The 18,972-nt window shown below is 41.3% G+C and overlaps 1 protein-coding gene across 1 annotated transcript in view; it reads right to left on the reverse strand.

Annotated features, from left to right (window-relative positions):
• Positions 1 to 8,666: 8,666 nt before the first annotated feature.
• Positions 8,667 to 18,972, reverse strand: part of HSPA12A (heat shock protein family A (Hsp70) member 12A) — a 59,003-nt gene continuing 48,697 nt past the window's right edge. Inside the window, exons 8-12 of the mRNA XM_044431499.1 lie at positions 16,045 to 16,131; positions 14,660 to 14,764; positions 12,701 to 12,959; positions 11,712 to 11,815; positions 8,667 to 9,318 (exon numbers count right to left, since the gene is read on the reverse strand). Of these exons, the coding sequence (XP_044287434.1) occupies positions 8,684 to 9,318; positions 11,712 to 11,815; positions 12,701 to 12,959; positions 14,660 to 14,764; positions 16,045 to 16,131 (1,190 nt within the window). The 3' untranslated portion in view covers positions 8,667 to 8,683. The remainder of the gene's footprint in view (positions 9,319 to 11,711; positions 11,816 to 12,700; positions 12,960 to 14,659; positions 14,765 to 16,044; positions 16,132 to 18,972) is intronic.

Here is an 18,972-nt window from a genome sequence, read left to right on the forward strand (position 1 = left end):
ACTAGAGTCCTGTTTGAAATGCAAAGCCCTCAGAATAAAAGAAAAGTGCCTGCTGCTGTTTTGTGAAATCATATGTGCTTTTGGTGTACATATCCTATCTGAATCCTATACAACAGATCTAGCAAATGTGCAGCCCTCCAAATGATGCTGGACTACAAATCCCATTAGCCTTCAACACCATAGCCACTTATGAGGATATATGAGAGCTCCAGTTGAACATCTGGAAAGATGCATGTCATCTAGTCTTGGTGTACAGAATATCAGACTAAAAAAAAAGACCTTGGGTTCAATTCAGATTTAGTATACTTATACTTGATGCCTTCCTGATGTTTTGAAGCACAGAGTCCATATTCCCTGACCAATGCCCATGCTGACTGGGACTTAGGGGAGTTGTAGTCCAGAACATCTGGAGGGCATTGGATCACTCACTCCCACAACAGACCCACTGAATGTAAAGATTTCCATTTCAGTGGGTCCACGCTAAACACGACTGTGCCTTCACTCCCTCAAGAACAGTCATGACAAGTGCAAAAGGAGTGGAGGAAAGGAGCAGAGGAAGAAATACAGGCAACCAGCCACAGCCTGCTGCCACAGAGTGCAGAGTGCAGCAAAGGTGGGACCTCTCCAGGCAAGGCTACGCCACGCCGTGCAGGGCAGCTCCCAAGAGCAGGAGGCGGGAGCGGAGCCGTTCCCACGACAGCCTCTCGGAGCGAGACGATCTCACCCTAAGCAAGCTAGCCCGGCTAGCTTGTTGCCTCCCTGCCCCGCGGCCGGAGAGGTCAGTCGACGCCGCTCCGTCCCGCCCCATCGCTGCATTGTGACCTCAGTGGAGGGGGAGAGGAGGCAGGGTTCCGGAGCAGAGCAGAGCAGAGCAGAGCGGGAAGCCGCTCTAGAGGGCGCCAGCGGGCCGCGCAGGGGCCGCGCGTCCTGCCTTCGCCGCGGACCGTCTTGCCCAGCCCCGATTATTCATGCCAGCAAGAAAATCCCGCCAAGGAGGAAAAGGTAGCATATCCGGATTATTTTCCTCTTTGCACAGATGCTCGTGAGCGAACAGCTGCATTCTGCGTGATTCTTAAGATACGTTTGCCAGCCATGACCTTGGCATCTGTCTTACTTGTATACTCGGATGTTTTCATGCAACTGATGCATTTGACACATGTGTATTCCATCGTACTTCCGGGGCAACGTATGTGGCCCTACTCTCTTAAAACTAAAAGGTTGTGAAGTAAGTAATTCAGGTTTACCCAGTAAAATTCTTGACTAAGCAAGGATTTGAATGCTGGTCTTCCAGGAGCTCGTCTGAAATGCTAGCCACTACATCACACTGCCTCCCAAACTTCTGCACATCTATCCCAAGTCCAGATATCTGGGCTATTCCAAGGTTAGATTTGCTACAGCCCACTATTGGGTTAGGGACATTGGTTTAGGGGACCCAATGATATTTAATCATATTTCTAGTAGATACATTGAAATTAACAGAAAAGTTAGAGCTAAGTTCCGCTGATTTCATTTGGTCTATGGCATAGTCTGTATGCTAAGTATGCATAAATCGGTATCCACCACTTTATTTAATTTTGCATTGCAAGAATAATGTAATTTAACTTTCCTTGTAGATCTCTGCATAATTAAGTTTATCCTAAAACTGGTACTAGGCAGTAGGTCCAACTGAACATAATGGCATTCCTGATTGAACATGGATAGAACTGTGCACAGCAGACCTCAAAAGCTTGTCATGCCTGTGAATTTGGGAGCTCATAGTAAAAAGTGAGAAGCAGGGGAAACAGGGAAACAGGGAAGTTAGCCTGGGGGGCAGTTATCAATGAAAGAACGTGGGCTTTTATTCTGTGATAAGAATTTATTTATGCTAACAGCATTCAGAATTGGAAAAAAAATCATAACTTTTTAATGTACAGAATGAAAATTCTAATATTTACATTCCGTTAGAACAACCAGTTACAACAGAATGCATTATGATTTGCCTCAATGAATATCACCAAATGTGGGGTCAAAGAAGGAAACTGGAGGTTATTTTTGCAAATGACAAGACTAGGAAGGTTCCGCATAAACTCAACTGAAGTAGATTTAAACTGTGCCTAGATTTGGAAATAGCTTTTATACAAGAACCATAAATAATCAGCAAAACACAACTTCCCAAATGATTTACTGTGGTTTATTTGACACTTTTGAAGAACACCATGTATTCAGAAGATGCAAAAATGACAAGCTTGTGATTTTCTCTCCAGCACTTAGTGGGGTCTGGAGACTTGTACAGGAAGGCAACTGAATAGAATCACAATGATGGGTTTGTTTTTTACAATATATTTGAACGGTTACCCAAGCAGAGATGAGTACTGGAGCATATACACAATCTATACACAATGTGCTGTGTATTCTTTTAAAGTGTAAATATGCTGTTTACCGTAGCAATTACTACAGGTTAAGAATTACATTGCTTAATATGTTCAAAAGAAATGCTTGTTTTTTGGAAGTTTTACACAGAGCATTGGTTGAGGTGTCTTTTAACAGCATTGTATCTTGCTGAATTCTGCCATGATTCTTAATTTCCAGACACTGTGAAGTCACTGTGTCTTTCTCATAATTTTGCTCATACAGAAACTTTCATTGAAAGGTAAGAGGATTTTGCTGACAGGATACAAACTTGTGGCTCTTTAATAGGATTTTGAGCTAATTTCCCCCTTGAGTTTCTGTTGATGAAGGTCTGCAAAAAATCTGCAGCTGAACACACTTGAATATCTACTTTATGGAGTCTTTAGCTTCCTACTCATATCTGGATTTCTTCTAGAAATTACAAAATAGGGTAAATACTACTTATAAGGAAACATTCATGTGCCACTTATTTTAAACATAGCATAGAGCTCCATACTAAAGCATGTAGTCACAGCATCACATTCTATTTCTAAGAAGTTCCATTAGACACCTAACCTAGTTCTGGTATTATTTTGGGAGTGAGGATGGATTCTGGAGTGCATGCCCAGCAAAATTATACTCCAGTTAGGACTAAGAAAGCTGAGGTATGGGAACTTTTTTAAAATGTATCTCACAATAATGGCAACAGTGCTACAGCAGCACTTTAAACTGGCTACTGTGGTTTGATTATATTTAAAGGGTTACTACAGGCAGTGAAGCAGTGTTCAGTAGCTATAGTCTACTGACCTATAGCTATAGTTCAGAGAGTACTTCAGCCAACGTATTTGCAATTGCCTTATTTCATGTACTCCATTTTCAGGCTTAGTGGTTTGTCTGTCCGTTGCACAATATACGTCTAAAAAGCTGCAGCCATCCATGAGTCATCTCCTCGCATTGGCTGCAGGCAGACTGAACAAATTGTATCTGGGGAATTAATCGGATCAGACACCTCCATCCAACGGAAGTTTTGTTCATGTAGGCTAATGCACTGCCGGGCAAATGTGGCTTTCACCTCAATTAAGAGGATTGTCACTATCAAAATGGAATAAAACTTCACGCAAAAGTTAAAGAACCATTATCTAAGATAAGATAGAAATCTTAAACTCTTGTATCTTAAACTCATATCTTCATTCCTGCAGAATTAAGAGTGTTTTCAACCTGGAATGATAGCGATTTGGTTAAGTTATTCAAAAGAGCAATGAATGAAGGTAAGTGGACCCATCAAATGTTTTCAAATACTTTTTTGTTCAGATAAGATTATGGGTAATCGGCTTATAGTGTAATTTATCATGTTTTTACATATAGATGGTAGAAACACTTTTAATCAACATTTATGCATTGGAGAAACATCACATCTTTTTTTAAGTAATCGATGAACAAGATGAGGACACTCTCATATGCTAGAAAACAGAAAAATCTATAAATGTATCCACGTGACCAAGCTTTATAGTCCACAACTGGCCTTGATATGTGATCTGAATTGAGGGCTGGTGATTCTGTTCAGACTTTGCCATAAGAAAAAAGGAAAAAGTAAACTAGTAAAGATGGCAACTGGTATCTATTGTAAAGGATCAGAGCTGACTGAGAGTTACAGAAATGCTGGCAAGCACTTCCCCAGTGGAGATATTTCTCCAGTGTCCTTCTGTGGTGGGGTGAGATGAGGTGAGGTAGAGGGAATGAAGAGTCAAGCAGTGGGAACTTTATGGCCCTTGAGGATTATTTAGGTATCTCTTCCTAACAAAGGTGAAACAGATCGGTGGGCAGCCTCACCCAGTCCTTGTGATAACTGATACCTGGGGTCAGTTGTTAAGTCTGCAATCCTGTATGCACTTACCTGGAAATAAGTCCCATTGTAACTTACTTCTGGACACACATATAGGATTGTACTATGCATACTAAAAAAAGCAATCCTCCCCTTTTTCAGCCTTCCCTAACATGGGTGTCTCCAGATGTTTGAACCAGGTCCCATCAGGCAGAACCAGCATGGCCACCAGTTCCAGGAATACTGGGAGTGGCAGTCCAAAACTTCTGGTGACACCAAATTGGAGAAGGTTGCTCTATTCAGTGTATGATGATAGAACAAGTATCGAGGTTAGAAAAGGTCAGAAGCCACACAGTCAAGGAAGCTCTGTCTTATAATACAGTCATGTGGCTAAGCAGCAATTGCATTCCTCAGACTTGGGAAGCAGATTGCACAATATGGTCTGTTGGAAGAGGAGAGGCAGCAGATGAAAATCTGCTGTCGTACTGTACTGGTAGTCAACCTGGCACCAGGGAACATGTCTACCAAATCGCAAAAATAATCTCTCCTTTTTTTTTTTTTAAAGACTTTCGCCTTGGCAGCTAGGATTGCTTCAGTGCTCTTACTGCTACTATTTTATTTCCCCATAGGGTCACAGAACAGTAGAGCTGGAAGGGGCCATAAGGCCATTGGGCCCAACCTCCTGCTCAACAAAGGACTGAGTTAAAGCACCCCTAACAGATGGCTGTCCAGCAGCATCTCAAATTCCTCCAGCGTGGGAGAGACCACAACCTCCCCAGTTAATTGCTTTTATTAATGTATTGCTACATCAGTGGAACCTATGGGCAGGTTACTTGTTCCTTTGTGACTAGCCATGCTCATCCAGGGCTGTGCCCAGGGCAGTTCCTCAAATTTCCAAAGGTGCTCCTGGGCCTAAAAGGTTGCCTACTACAGCTCTGCTGCCAATCCCAGCAGTAAGCCATCCCATATCATGGATTCTATAGCAAGTATGATTCCATACTGAGTTCCAGCTTGTCATGACGTTTGCCTTTCTAGCAAGCCACAAGCCTGCACAGCCTGTGAATCACCAATCACATATTGTGACCTGCCTGATGAGTGGCAGTCCCTCTTTTTATTTTACCAGGCAGGCAGGCAGGCAGGCAGGCAGCCAGCCAGCACACGTTGTTCTGATGCCTGTTGGCCCATGTTCAGCCCGGAGGATTGCAGGATGTGCAGCTCTGGACTACCAAAAAAGAGAGATTGTTGAAATAAATCATACATCCTGAATCCGAAGTACATTTGGTGTAAATGTTTGCTTAGTTTTCATGCAGAAGAAAAGCTGGTCTATTAAAGTACCTATTGGATTACTCCCAGCATGAGTCTCTTCCCCTCCTTCCCACTGCAGCTTTTTGTGTCTCCCATAAATCTACTCTGGAGGATCCCCAGTCCTGTGGAACAGGTCTGGGGGACTCACAGGGGGATATAGGACTGGAGGAAACATTCAGTCCAGCAGCAGTGTCTGTTCCACTAATGGAAGGGCACCATTGCGTACAATCCACTCCTATTCATTCTTTCAACTAGAATTGTGCCTGTTAAAGCAAAAAGAATTAACAGCTCAGCAATGTGTCTGTATGCTATTATTTGTGTAGCAAGAACAACGTGGTATTGTCTGACATTCTGACACCCCTCTCCCCTTATTATAAAATCAGCTTAGTGCATTACATATCTTGCCATCTTTAAAAGCCTATAATTATTGAAGCCGACTGAGAAACTATGTTATTTAAAATTAACCGTTGAATGCAAATCAACAGGGATAAAGACCATTCTGTGCAAGAAAATAGCACTTTAGAAAGAAAGCATCTGTACAATATTTAAATATTGCATATACATCAGATTATTTTGTTCATAGCTCATCCTTAGAAATTGCTTATTTGTAAACCATGGAAGGCATAAATACGCTCACAAATATAGAAAAAGTAATTAAATATTTGCCTTTGGGCAGGATCAAAAAAAAAGAGGGAATGTCAGCATGCACACTTCCTAATTATTCTGGCAGAATAATTATTCAAGGAACAGCAAGTTAGATACTGTAGCTATAGTGGTTCAATCCATCCCTTTGATAGTTAAATCAGCAAAGCTAATTCACATTCTATCAGGGAACTATATAATAGATGAAATGGAAAGGGCTCCTTTTTTCTTAAAATCTTCACAGAACATTTCAGGTGCTTGCCCAGTGATTATCTGGCCCCTAAAACACTGTGTAAATTCCCCTTTAAGAATATGAGATTTTAAAAGTAAAAGGATCCTATGGCTTTTCACTCATGCATAGCTAATAGGTAAAAAGTTCAGCCGAACCATTTGCCTTCCAGTGTCTTGAAAGTAAATAGATTTCACTAGACAATAAAGTGTTTTTCCCAGCCTTATGCAAAATGACTTCTTTTTTTCCTGGCTGACTCTTCTGCTCTTCTACACAGCAGCTATCCTGTACTGGGGCTTTAAACTGCACCACATAAAGTTGGTCTCCATACTGCAGGCGGGTATTCTCACTGCACAGGGAGGTTTATTTTGACCAACCCCCACCCGTCACAATAGATGAATAATTAGGATAACAGGCAGCTGTTATAGACAGCAACTCCTGGCAAACAACACGGGGCAGCTTCATTGCACTACAGCAGGAAGCAGTTTGTGCCGAGCATCACTTGAGCTACTTGGCTGCTCCATTTTACTCTGGGAGACCAAGTTTGTCACCTAAAGCCTTTTATAATTTCGAGGCTGGCAGTGCTCCCAGGTATGTGTCATGTTCCCTTCTTACTGCTTGTCTCTTGGAAGTCATTCACATGATCCCCAGAGACAATGTTTGCGCCCCCTCTTCTGGCCAGATATTACATAGCTTGTCTTTTGTTGGCCTGCTCACAGCCTTTTTCCTAGGAATATTTGTAGGCAAAGCTTCATCCCGGTGAAGTTTGTTGCAGAGGCAAGGAAGGGTAGTGAGGAGAAAAGCTGGTAACAGCACACTTCATAATCAGAACACCAAGCTTATGCAACATTGGATATATAGTTATATCGAGGTGAAAATAAAAGGAAGGCATACATTGTGAATGCGAGTTAATGATGGGCTTTGTATATAATTGTGGATTATTAACTTATGTATTTAGTAACTTATAAATAACTTTAAACTTTTTATAGCTCTTTCATCAACACTTGGATGAAGTTAGTCTAATAAAAAACATATTCCTTTTCCTGTACGGGATCTCGCTCTCTAGGACCAATGCAGGAATAGTTCCCTCTACTTAACATGTATGAGTGATGTAAAGAAATGGTCCTACCTTTCTCTAACCTGAGGACAGAGGTGTTATCTAGTGAACTACTGCTACCGTACCCTCTTGTTTATTCTGCATGGGGGGTTCCCATGAGCCCACTAGATGAATAACCAAGGTCCTACTTACTGCAGGAGCTCTGGAACTAAAATGTGTGTTTTTCATTTGCTGAAAATGTTGCAATGTCTGGAAGCATATCTGACCGATGGTCAAACAAAGAAGAGAAAATGGAAATACTAAGACTGCAGTGTTGAATCAATTAATCGGTGTCCTTGATTAAGTGGGCAGCATGTTTTTTTTTTTTTAACACAAATGCTTATAAAAACTGCAGCAAGCAGGCACCATCTGCAGAGGCATTCCCTCATTTTTCAGATGGTGACTGTACAGAATGTTTTAAGATGATGGCTGCTACGATATTTATATGCATTATCTACAAATTATTCGAACATTCACAAACATGGTGCAAATTGAATTGATGGATGGATTGAAATTTTGCAGCCCTAGCAATTAGGATTTATTAAAGAAAAACAAAACCCACAAAGCAACATACCCCACATCCCTATGACACAATGTATCTTGTTATCATGGAAAGCCAATTTCTAAAACTGGGTTGTAACTGCTACTCATTTTTATTTTACAGCAAAAGGCCAGAGGTTTAAATTCTAGCATTTGTATAAATATATAAATAGAGAAATCTCCTATTTTAAAACTGCTAAATTGCTGTTCATCCCATAATCGCAGCAGCAGCAGCAAATCAGCCTCTTTGGAAGAGCACCTTCATCTGATGCTGCAAACCTGATCTTCTGCCATCCTAAGCAGTCTCACCAATCTCAGGGATCCAACTTGCTGTTTGTTCTATTGGGGTCTAAAATTGAAAATATCAGCTTTGACAGTGTGGACTCAAAATGCAGAACATATTAAATACATCAAGTAAAGTGATTCCTGAACAAGAGGAGGCAGTGATATTCCCATTGTGTCCTTAGCCATTTTTGGGTTATCTAGCTCGATGTTAAGCCCCTGATAACCACGTGTTCAGATTCCTGACAGATAATTTGAGGAACAGCAACTAAAAGACTGATGTTTCCTTGCAATGGCTATCCTTCTGCCTAGCTCTAGCTAAAATTCAGGTCCAACTGATGACACATGAGACATGAGAGAACAGAAGATTGAAATAATAGCAGTGGTGAGGAAAGGAGTATTAGTAGTTTAGGAAATCAATACCAGCTTTGACACTTTTAGAGGTGGCAACATCAATTGCCATGGCTTTAATCTCAGTGTCCCCAAACTGCATTAGCGTTTTGATTTCCCTCCGGCTTGGCACAGATTTATCCGTTCCTGTGAGATCCAGGCGGAGTGTGCCACACTTTTTCACCCCTGGCTCGGTGATGAAACTGACGTTGTCATGTTCTGAGCTGTAGATATTGATCACAATGACCAGCTGCGAGGGCTTGGCCGGCGTGTAACTGCGTGAGACGGTTTCACCGAGAGCCACTGACTGGTCAGCAGAGATAAATTTGTCAAAGACGTCAGTGCACCAGCGGGTGCCATCTTTAACTAGCAGCTTTTCTGCAGGGTGCTTCCCTTCCACGTAACGATTCAGGACCCCTACCCCATAGGTCAGGGGGGAACGGCGCACTTTAATGACTGCAGGATCCAGGCCAAATAAGACTGCTCCCTTGAGGATGGTAAGGCCCACATCCTGTGGGATGATGATGCGGCACTTTGAGCCAAAAGCATTCTGGACTGCCTGTTGTAGCAACGGAGCTTCAGCAAAGCCACCCACCAGGAAGAGGAACTTCACACTGGTCACTTCTGGCTTTTCAAACAGATCACCTGGGAGAGAGAAAGGAAACAGCAATGGCATAAAACCAGTGCATTGACAGACTGGGCATGTAATGCTTTAATAGGAAGGGACCAGTTGTGGCTAGCTTGACTTCAGAATCTTAATGTGGTTTTTTAAATGGCCTTTCCTTCTTAATGCATGAAAACCTTTAACAAGAAAAGCGTTTTGCCCATTTCCTCCAATATTTCCAAAGAATTGTGAAGTTTTTATAATGGGGCATTTATGCAAGTAGAATAGTTTAATCAGCCAACTGATCATTTAAAATGTTTTTTCTAATCAGTTGATGGAGAGATTTTAAAATTAGGCAGGCATCCCCCACTGCTCCCATGCACCGGTTGTCTATGAAATTATGCATGACATCATGCAGATGAATCTGTGCATGGAATTAGCCAGATATTGCCAAATCCAAACACTGTCAGTATCTCAGGTATCTAGATTTTCATGCTGGAGGAAAAATTACTTTATAGCATTATCATGCTGAAACATGACCATAGCAAGTTTAGTGGATCCCTGTGGATCCCTGTAAGAGGGCAGTGCCAACAGTTGATGTCCCTTCAGCCATCAAATGGCTCTTTTATTACACAACCCATTCTGTGATTATTGGAATAAAATCTCAACTGTATCATTTCCTTTGGTAGTTTGGATGTTATATAGGAGCCACTCTTTCGTGAATGGAAGTCACGAAAGAGCAATGTACCATGCAAGCAGGTAGCGTGCATATTTTGGCTATGGGGATTTCATTTTCTGAACTGCATTTTAGAGATCAAGGAAGTCATTGTGGCTGACATATGTGGATAATCATTCTGAATGTGCAAGTAGAAAATCTGATGAAATATTTTCCCCCAAACAATATGTGAACATCAGACAGAAGTAATGAGCCTGATCTGAACAATAAACTCAGCAAAGTGGTTGTATTACTTTGAACCATATTAATAAGCTCAGTACTATGATTATAAGCGTGGTACAAGTGAGTTGAAAAAGTGGCTTGCTTGGTATGATAATAATGGTTTTATCTCTCTGATTTTCATGCATCTTGTTAGAATGGAGGAAAATGAGCTTAGGTGTTTTCCAGTCCAGTCCTTAACCACATTTCCTCACAAGCGGGTCAGTGTGGATTCCATGATTTTTATCTTGAAGGAGGTACGCTCAAGATTGCAGTATGGACCTCTTAAACCCATCAGTAGACTACATGTTTGGCACTAAAGGTGAAAAAGTAAGTGCAATCTAGACAAAAGCCCCATTGATTTCAGCGACAGAGATGCAAATAATAACCATCTGTAGTAAGTAAGTAAATGAGTTTATTGTTGAAACCGTAAGTCATAATGTAACATAAAAGTGCCATAAAATACCATGAAATAATAATGATAAAGCAATGAGAAAGTAAAATTATTAAAATAATAAAAGTTATAAACAAAAGGTTACAACAAAACAGGGCCAATGCTACCACTGAGAGTTTAAAAATTTCTTTCTGAGTTTAAATAAGAGCAGAGCAAAGGTGGCAACTTGATTGCTGACAGTTGGGAACAAGTCTGCAAGGAGGCAGATTAGTTTTTCAAGGTCTGAGCATCTGCAGTCCTCGCCTGAGCATTCTCTGTTAGAGATTCTAGTCACCTAATAAACCACAGTGCTCTAGATTCCATGAAGTTGGGAACTACTGTTCAAGTGTTCAGCCCTTTCTGTGATTAGACTTTTTGTCTAGTCAGAGCCTTCCCACTTCAGACTTTCAGCCCTAACGCAAGGTGAGAGGCAGATTATGGCCACTGGAGATATGATGGGATGGGCAAAGTCAACAGAAGTGGTTCTGCTCCCTGGACCCACACAGTTGTAATTCCTTGTTTTCCTAAGGCTTAAGTTCCCATCAATAACCATTAAATGAGATTGTATGGGTAGTGTCGCTATGCCCTAATTTTAAAAAGTGAGGTGTCCAGAAGACATTGTAGGATTGATATTGATGTTTTTAGAAAGTATTCTATTTAACTTTGAAAAGACCTTTATTGTGGCTAGAACAAGTTTGTTTGCATATTTGGAGTGAGGAATCAAAAACTGACGTGAAAGTTATGTAACCCCTAACAGAATGAGATACAGTGACTTGCTTCTCTTTCACCTCAAGGGAAGTGATAATGTACAAGATCATTGCTGCAGATTCTGGTGTAAAAAATTCACCTCTACAAAGAAACATTTCCATGACTCAAGAAAATCAGTCAGGACACGTATAGACTAAAACACTGGAACTTGTTGTAAACAATAGTTGCCTTTTGAGAAAAAAATCTCAAGGTAAACATCCTGCATTTATCTTTGAGAGAAACATCCTGCATTTCTAATGTTCACAGTTTTACTGAATAATGGAACAAACTCTTAGAAACTAGTAACCATCGATACTTACTGAGATGCTGTATAATTTGGTCAATGGTGGGTTTGAAGAGAGCATTCATTGCATCTGGACTCATCCTGAGCATTCCTTGTGATGACCACTTCACAAAATCCACACTGCAACAAAGCATGAGAAGAAAACTTGCATTCAAAATAGCACTGTCTGGTTTAAGGAGAAGGCACTTCTCTGAGATGTACCGGATACATTATGTGAGCCGTCCTGAGGCGTTAAGCGATGGGACGGCATATAAAAACTCCAAACAAACAAACAAACAACTACCATGTCAAGATAACTCTTAGGAGGATATTCATTTCAAACGTGTAAACCATTTTCCTACTGCTAATGAAACACTTCTGACTTAGCCACTTCAAGTCATTAGCAATCATTATTTCTATGACTTACTGCCAGAAGAGGTGGTTTCAAAAGATTAGGAAGGAAACGGAGATTTTAGCTTCCAGTGTCACATCTTTCCTGCACAACCTAGAGGTTGTGTACACCAGCAAACACTGTGATAAACAGCGCATGAAGTCATGAAAAATGGAAGATGAGATAGTAAGGGAGTAGAAGAGTAGAAGGTAATACCCATGCTGAAGGAGGGGAAATAAGTTGTTCCGTATGTCATGGAGTAGCTAAGGCAGCCTTCCTGCTTTTCTCGGGATGTGCTGGGCAATTCTGGGACCTGTGGTGAGACCTATCAGGGTGGCACCAAGTCAGAGATGGCTGAGCTAAGGATTAGCAGCTGCATTGAGCAATTTCTCAATTTTTATGCAATCCTAAAAGTAAGAAATGATCTTAAGATACTTATCAACAGAATACTATTTCCCTTATGTGTTGAGAGATATTTTGTCCAGCCTTACCTGAATTATTTCATCCTTTTCATGGGACAAAGAACACAGGAATCTCTCTGGATTCTTTTAAACGCAATGCTTTAGAGATCTACTAAAAATTAAGTCCAGTGGGGTTTGCTTCTAGGTAAATGGCTTGGTTAACTTTTTACTTACTTGCTTTTCCTTAAGGCATGTTCCACACTGTGACCTCGGAATTTCTTGTAATAGTCAATGAATGAGAAAGGCAGAGTGATGTTGAGTGGATTTGTCCGGTCTGGAGCTGCTGCTCTCTTGCGAGATTCAAACGCGATCATCAGATCAACCCAGGCAGCAGGCCGTTTGATTTTAAATTGTTCAATAAAATCTTCTCCAAATATTTTACACAGGAGTTTTTCAAATTCATAGTCTACCCCCAAGGAACCATATGGCCCACCTGCATCAGAAATGAATGCTATTGATAAAATGTGTTGTTTTAACAAAATATTAAAATTCCATGGCACTCCAATATACATTCTAAAATGAAATTGTAAGAAAATGTACTGTATAGGACCCACATAATCATACCAAGAGGAAGCCCATTTTAATCAGTGGTCAACTCTCAGTATGACTATGTCTGGATTTAGCCCAGTGTATGCAGAAATGACTAAGACAAAATTACAGCTGCAATCCTAAACACACTTATTAGAGAATAGCTTCTACTGAATTCAGCAAGACTTTGAGCAAATATGCTTAGAAGTAGAATTCATATAACTTATGTTTTGTACTTACATTATACTACTATCCTTCTTCCAAAGTGGATTTGCAGCTGTGTAGTGATGTATGAGGAAGGGCATGATACTACACTATAAGATTTCTGCTCGTACAATCCTGGTGCTTTCTCAGATTGAATGATTCCCATGACAGAAAAGTCCCTTGTTTAGCCTCACTCTCAATTCCTACTATCCCTTGGCACTGGCCTTTCCCCATGAGCCACTAGCCCCCACTGTTTCTCCAAACACATCTCCACCGATTATTCCGGACACACGGCAGCCATTATGTGACTAGTCACATCCTCCACAGGCGCCATTTTGTGGTGGCACTCACAGCAGGTTCTCAAGTTGCAAAATGTGTCCATGAGTCCAAAAAGGTGGCGGACCCCTAGCCTGAGCAGCTTGGAGGAGGTGAGGTGGAGAGGAAAGGATGGCAAAAAGAGTAACAACTGGGGCTGATTGTGCCACCTGGAAAAGTGGCTGAGGAAACAACCCTGTTCACTTCACAGAGGCAGTAGAAGAACTCTGAAGTAATCTCCCCATAAGAAGCAATGGGAAGCCTTAACTAACTAGCTCTGCCTCCACAGACTGTTACCACGAGACACTGGTGTGTGTCTAGTATTCAGGTGCCCTCCGTGCATTCAAGGAACTTACCCCTGCCATCAGTATGCCTGGCAGCCACACAGACAGAGATTTGGGTACGTGTAGGAAAGGGCTGTACACACATATCAGTGTGTGTGCATGAGCTTCCCTGTGCAGGAGGCACCCTGGGCCAATCAAGGTTTCATCTCAAATGGAGGAGCTCCACTTGAGTTCGTGTGCATCATCTACAAGGCATCACCCTCAAGGGAAGAATAACATGAAGGCCACGGCCAAAAATGGCATCCGTGTGCCTAATTTCCTGCTCATAATGCCTAGTAGAACTTACCAGTGTGCTGACATCACGGCTCAGAGTAAGATCTTCCAGATGCCAGGGAGGAATAGGACTGCTGCTACAGTTGGCAGCAGCTATACATTTAAGAGTGTCAGATCTGGCATTGAGGAGACCTGAGTGAGGCTTCCCCAGCTTGTTCATATTATAGGACTTCAGTGCACTGTGCACCCCTTTTTCCCTTTCTGGAAGCACCTATTGTCTCGTTCGGAAATGTCAGGGCCTTGCTTCTCTCTGATTTGCCACTGCCTTTTGCCTTCCTGGAAAATTATTGGGGGAGTAGGTTAAATAAAAAGAAGCAAATGTAACTCAATTTTGTTTCCCTTCTAAGTCCAGAAGCAGAGTTCACAAGGCATGGTGTATACACACTCCTGTGAATGGCATGGCATCTTTTTACAGCAGAGAATCCCAAACATTCTGCAAACAGCAGGAACGAAAAATACAACTTTTTACCTGTTGCCTTATAGAGCTCCTTCAGGTGCCCTTCAGGTAGTCTGATCTGGTGGACAGTCAAATCAACTGTCCCTCCTCCACTGTCCACAACGATATAACGGTCCCCTGCCAATACAAACATAGTAGCGAGGCACAGCTTGTATTAGTGTCGAATTGTAGCTGGCAGTGTGCTGGCTGGCTGCCTAAACAGTGGGCAAAGTCTGAATGGGGGTTTCAGCATGTTAACAGATTTAAGCATGGATATCTAAAGAATGCAACTGGGGAGCAGTTCTGTGCCCCCAACTCAAGCTCCCCTGCTCCCCTGCTGAACTTGGAAGCATTCATGCATCCTATGCCCCAGTAGAGTGCAGTGGCTGGTTCTTTGCAGTCAGAGCCCCAGCTCCAAGACTTCACAACCTCAGAGGTGGACTCTGAATAGTCCTATGGGTCCCCAGACAGGATGGCACCCTAAGCGATAAACAGAATGGGGCATGTTGCCTATATCGTGACTTGTTTGTTTTAAAAATGAACAGAATCACCAGTGTGACTTTGTGCATCTAATATGAATAAAGACAATTATCAAGCATTTAAAATGATCTATTTAGAGTCGTGTCTTAAAGGAGTCCTGCAACTAGTTTTTCCTGGATGAATAGCAGAATGGCAATGGCATCTGACCAGTCACAGGCGTAGAGCCACACTGAGTTCCTGTTACAGCATTAAAAAGCTAACTGGAAGTATGTGGCTTCCACCCTGGTTAGCTTTTTTTCTCTCGCTCTCCTGGCCTTAAACGGAAACCCATTGTCAATTTGGTTTTCTTGGTTTGATGACATTTCTATGCCAACAAATTAAGTGGGATAAATGATTAGTTGCAAAGTCTAAAAGACAATTAAAAGTAAAAAGACATGGGAAACAGGTGTCTTCACTTGATCCTGAACTGATCCTAATTTAGGCACGAGATGCGCCTCTCTCTGAAGAAGGCATTCCATAGCCAGGGCATCATAACTGAAAAAGGCTGGTACCCATGTCTTGCTGTCCCCTTTGGGATCACTGAAGTTTGCACTTCATTTTGAAGGGCAGATGTTTATATAACAATGCAGTAATCCAAAGGAGAGGCAGAAGGGCATGCGGGTGGAAAAAAAGCTCGGGCAAGTAGAGCGAGATTGCATTTAAACACACATCTCCATCACTTCCTTAATTGAAACCAGCATCTGTACTCCTTAGGATTAAATTGCTTAGCGATGTGTATTTTTTTAAACAGCATGCAACTTTCGGGTTCAAGGCCACCAAAGGAACAGGGCAGGCAATTGTCTTTCAGGCACAACTGCCTTGAGGAGCTTAAAAGCACCAAGCCCAGGGCACTTCTGCTAGCAATGCAAAAACAGCGAGAGCAAAGGAAAGGACACTACCTTCCTCCAACTCGGACCAGATCTCCCCTATGACATTTTCAACCAAAAAGGTGCGGCTCTGCCGGTTACGACGAATGTGTTCTTTAGCTAGTGGATGCCAGAGAGAAAATGACCACGTATAAGAAAGCATGAAAAGGCTGAATGAGTATGGAGCAGGAAGCAAATGCAAAGACACTGGAAGCTTGCTAGTCATTGATCTGTTAGGCGCTAGCTAATGCTTTGGCGACAGATAAAAGCCACAATCCCAACGCATAGATATTTCCTTGGGTTTTTGACAGATGAATTCCAAAATAGGGCATGTTAGGGTGCAATCTGCTGGCTAGGAAATGCTGGAACTTGAGGACTCATTTCTGATCATACATGCATAGGACTGCTCTCTTAATGGCTGAAAGTTACTCATTATCCAAAAGAATATGTGATCAAATGCAAACTCTGTTGAGAATGTTTTTTGGTTTTGGATAAATTACATTTCTTGCCAGCAGAGGGCAGAACTGCCTGAAAACCTAAAGCTGGGCTAAAATAATTTGCAGTAAGAATAGATGGCACTAGTTATACTTAAACATATATTTAGGTTGCTAGGTGAGTTACTGTTTTCCCACAATTAGGAAAAAAGGAAACTGCCCTATGCTAAGTCAAACCCTCCATTCATTTCTATCAGCCATTTTCTCAAGTGGCGTAACTGCTTTCCCATCGCATGTGCTCTGAGCCCTTAATTCAAAATTTTATTTAGTTATTACATTTCAATATTGCCTCATAGCCAAAGCTCCTTAGGTGGTTCAGAACAGTTAAAACCATAAAATACAACACACTTTTAATGCACTATAAAAGTGCTATAAAAAGCATAAAACTAGAGTATAAAATAGAAATAAAATCCTAATTAAATCCTAGTATGATGTTAAAAAAAGATGTTAAAAAGCAGCAAGGATTTAAAAGGGTGGAAAGAGTAAAATTTCTGAGAAAATAATAAATTGATATTGGAAAGAGCACACTGTAGGCAGTAGGCAAACTTCTTTAGGAAGCTCATTCTGCAAGTGGAAAAGGCCCTCTTTTACATGGCAACCCACCTGACTTCATTTGACAGGGGCTCTCAAAGAAGAAATGCTACGGACAATCTCAGGTGGGCTGGCAGCTATAACTGGGAGGAGACAGTCTTTCATGCAACCTGGCTTCAAGCCGGTTAGGACTTTGAATGCTTGTATCAGCCCTTTGAGTTGAGCCCAGACATAGGCCTGTAGCCAGCTCAGATGGTGAGGGGCTGGCTTGATATGATCCCTTTGGCCTCCATCCTACTTTGAACCAGCTGGATTTGAACTAGACCAATTTCAACATTGCACTAATCTAATAATTATCTAGAGATGCCATGGAATAAATCTAGAAATTTTTGCATAAAAAGCTTATGTTTTATCAACTGATGGTATCATTACCAAAATCTAATGTTAACAAAGAAAGCATTTAGGCACTTGTTGCAAAATTGTTCAATAAAAAGCACCTCTATGGAAAATCTTTGACTATTCAAATAAGTCTACAGTATTTCAGTTAATTTCACTGAAGTGTTTATATATCAAATTTGTTCTAGGTTTATTTTAGTTTTGCTTAGTATTTTAGGGGGGTTGGTTTAGTTTAGTAGACAAATAAAAATATAAATAAAAATAGGTAGAACAAAAATGTAATTCAATATGAATACTTCTTGCAACACTTAAAACAAATGAGGCTGTTTTCTTAGATGGTCTAGGCTTTGCTAAGACAGTGCTGAGAAATAAACCATTCTGAAGATCCACTCTGAAATCCACTTACCTCACTGAAATGAGTGGGTCTTATTTTGAGGCGATGTGCAAAGAATTGTGCTATAAACAAATCTACATAAGTAAGGAATATGAAATAATTTCTGATGCCTCAAGCTGGCAAGAAAAGCATAGCACAGAGGATAGGAGCAAATGAAGGCACACTGAGTAGATGAAGAAAGCAGGCACAGTCCACCAAGATGTGAAGCTCTGCTGAACGCAAGTGGAGAATTGTAGTTTGTTTAACATGCCAATTACACACTGTTAGATCATAAAGTGTGTAGCTCATTTCTCAGGGTCGAACTACATGCAACATTAAATCTGTAGTGTGCAGCTAACCTTATTTCACTGATAAGGGCATGGATCTATATGAGGACCGTGAAAATGCACCACCATCCCTTCCTCCTTAACCTTCCAGAGGTGAACTTCAGAAAGGAAGCGGTTGGAGGAGATGGGTTAGTCCACCTTTCCCCCCATGGAGTGTCCCAACCTACACTGAGTAAAAAAGGACGAAGGGTCAGCTGCGTGCCATGTGTTTAATGAAAGATGTAGTTTGACCCTTCAAACTCTGCATTTTATTATATCAACATTGTGTAAGGCCAACAGCATTTGCTGTAGATTTCTGTTTTTCATTCACGTATCAGTTTTATTTTGCAAAATACTTTACAAACTTATTAGGATCTCTTATCAGTCCAATAAAGGAAGGCACTGCTATTCTTGCTTTACAGGGAAGGAAACCTGTGGATTAAGAGGTAAGTCATTTGACTAAGACCATGCAACAAGTCAGTGGAAAATACGGGCTCTAATCTGAATTCACAGCTCTATCCATTATATCATGTTATTTTTGCCAAACACTTCTGTTTACCAACAAATAATGGATTTGAAAATTTGCCTTTGCGGTTTTCATCAGGAATTTTTGATCTAACACATGGATGGAATTTACAACTTTCCACAGTAGGTAACAGAAACACCCAGCAGTGTTATGTGGAAACAGGCACAGGTAGCAGCTGTGACATTTGTGCCACAATTTAAAAAAAAATTGCACCTCCACAGCCTGAGTATCTTGTTCACATCAAGTGGTAATAGTGCTGATTAAATCCATTTCAATTCCAGGCTGTAAGATAACAAAATGTGGAACAGTCAAAGT

This window comes from Varanus komodoensis, unplaced genomic scaffold (genome assembly GCF_004798865.1).
Source record: "Varanus komodoensis strain SLA01 unplaced genomic scaffold, ASM479886v1 scaffold1, whole genome shotgun sequence".
Taxonomy (NCBI): domain Eukaryota; kingdom Metazoa; phylum Chordata; class Lepidosauria; order Squamata; family Varanidae; genus Varanus; species Varanus komodoensis.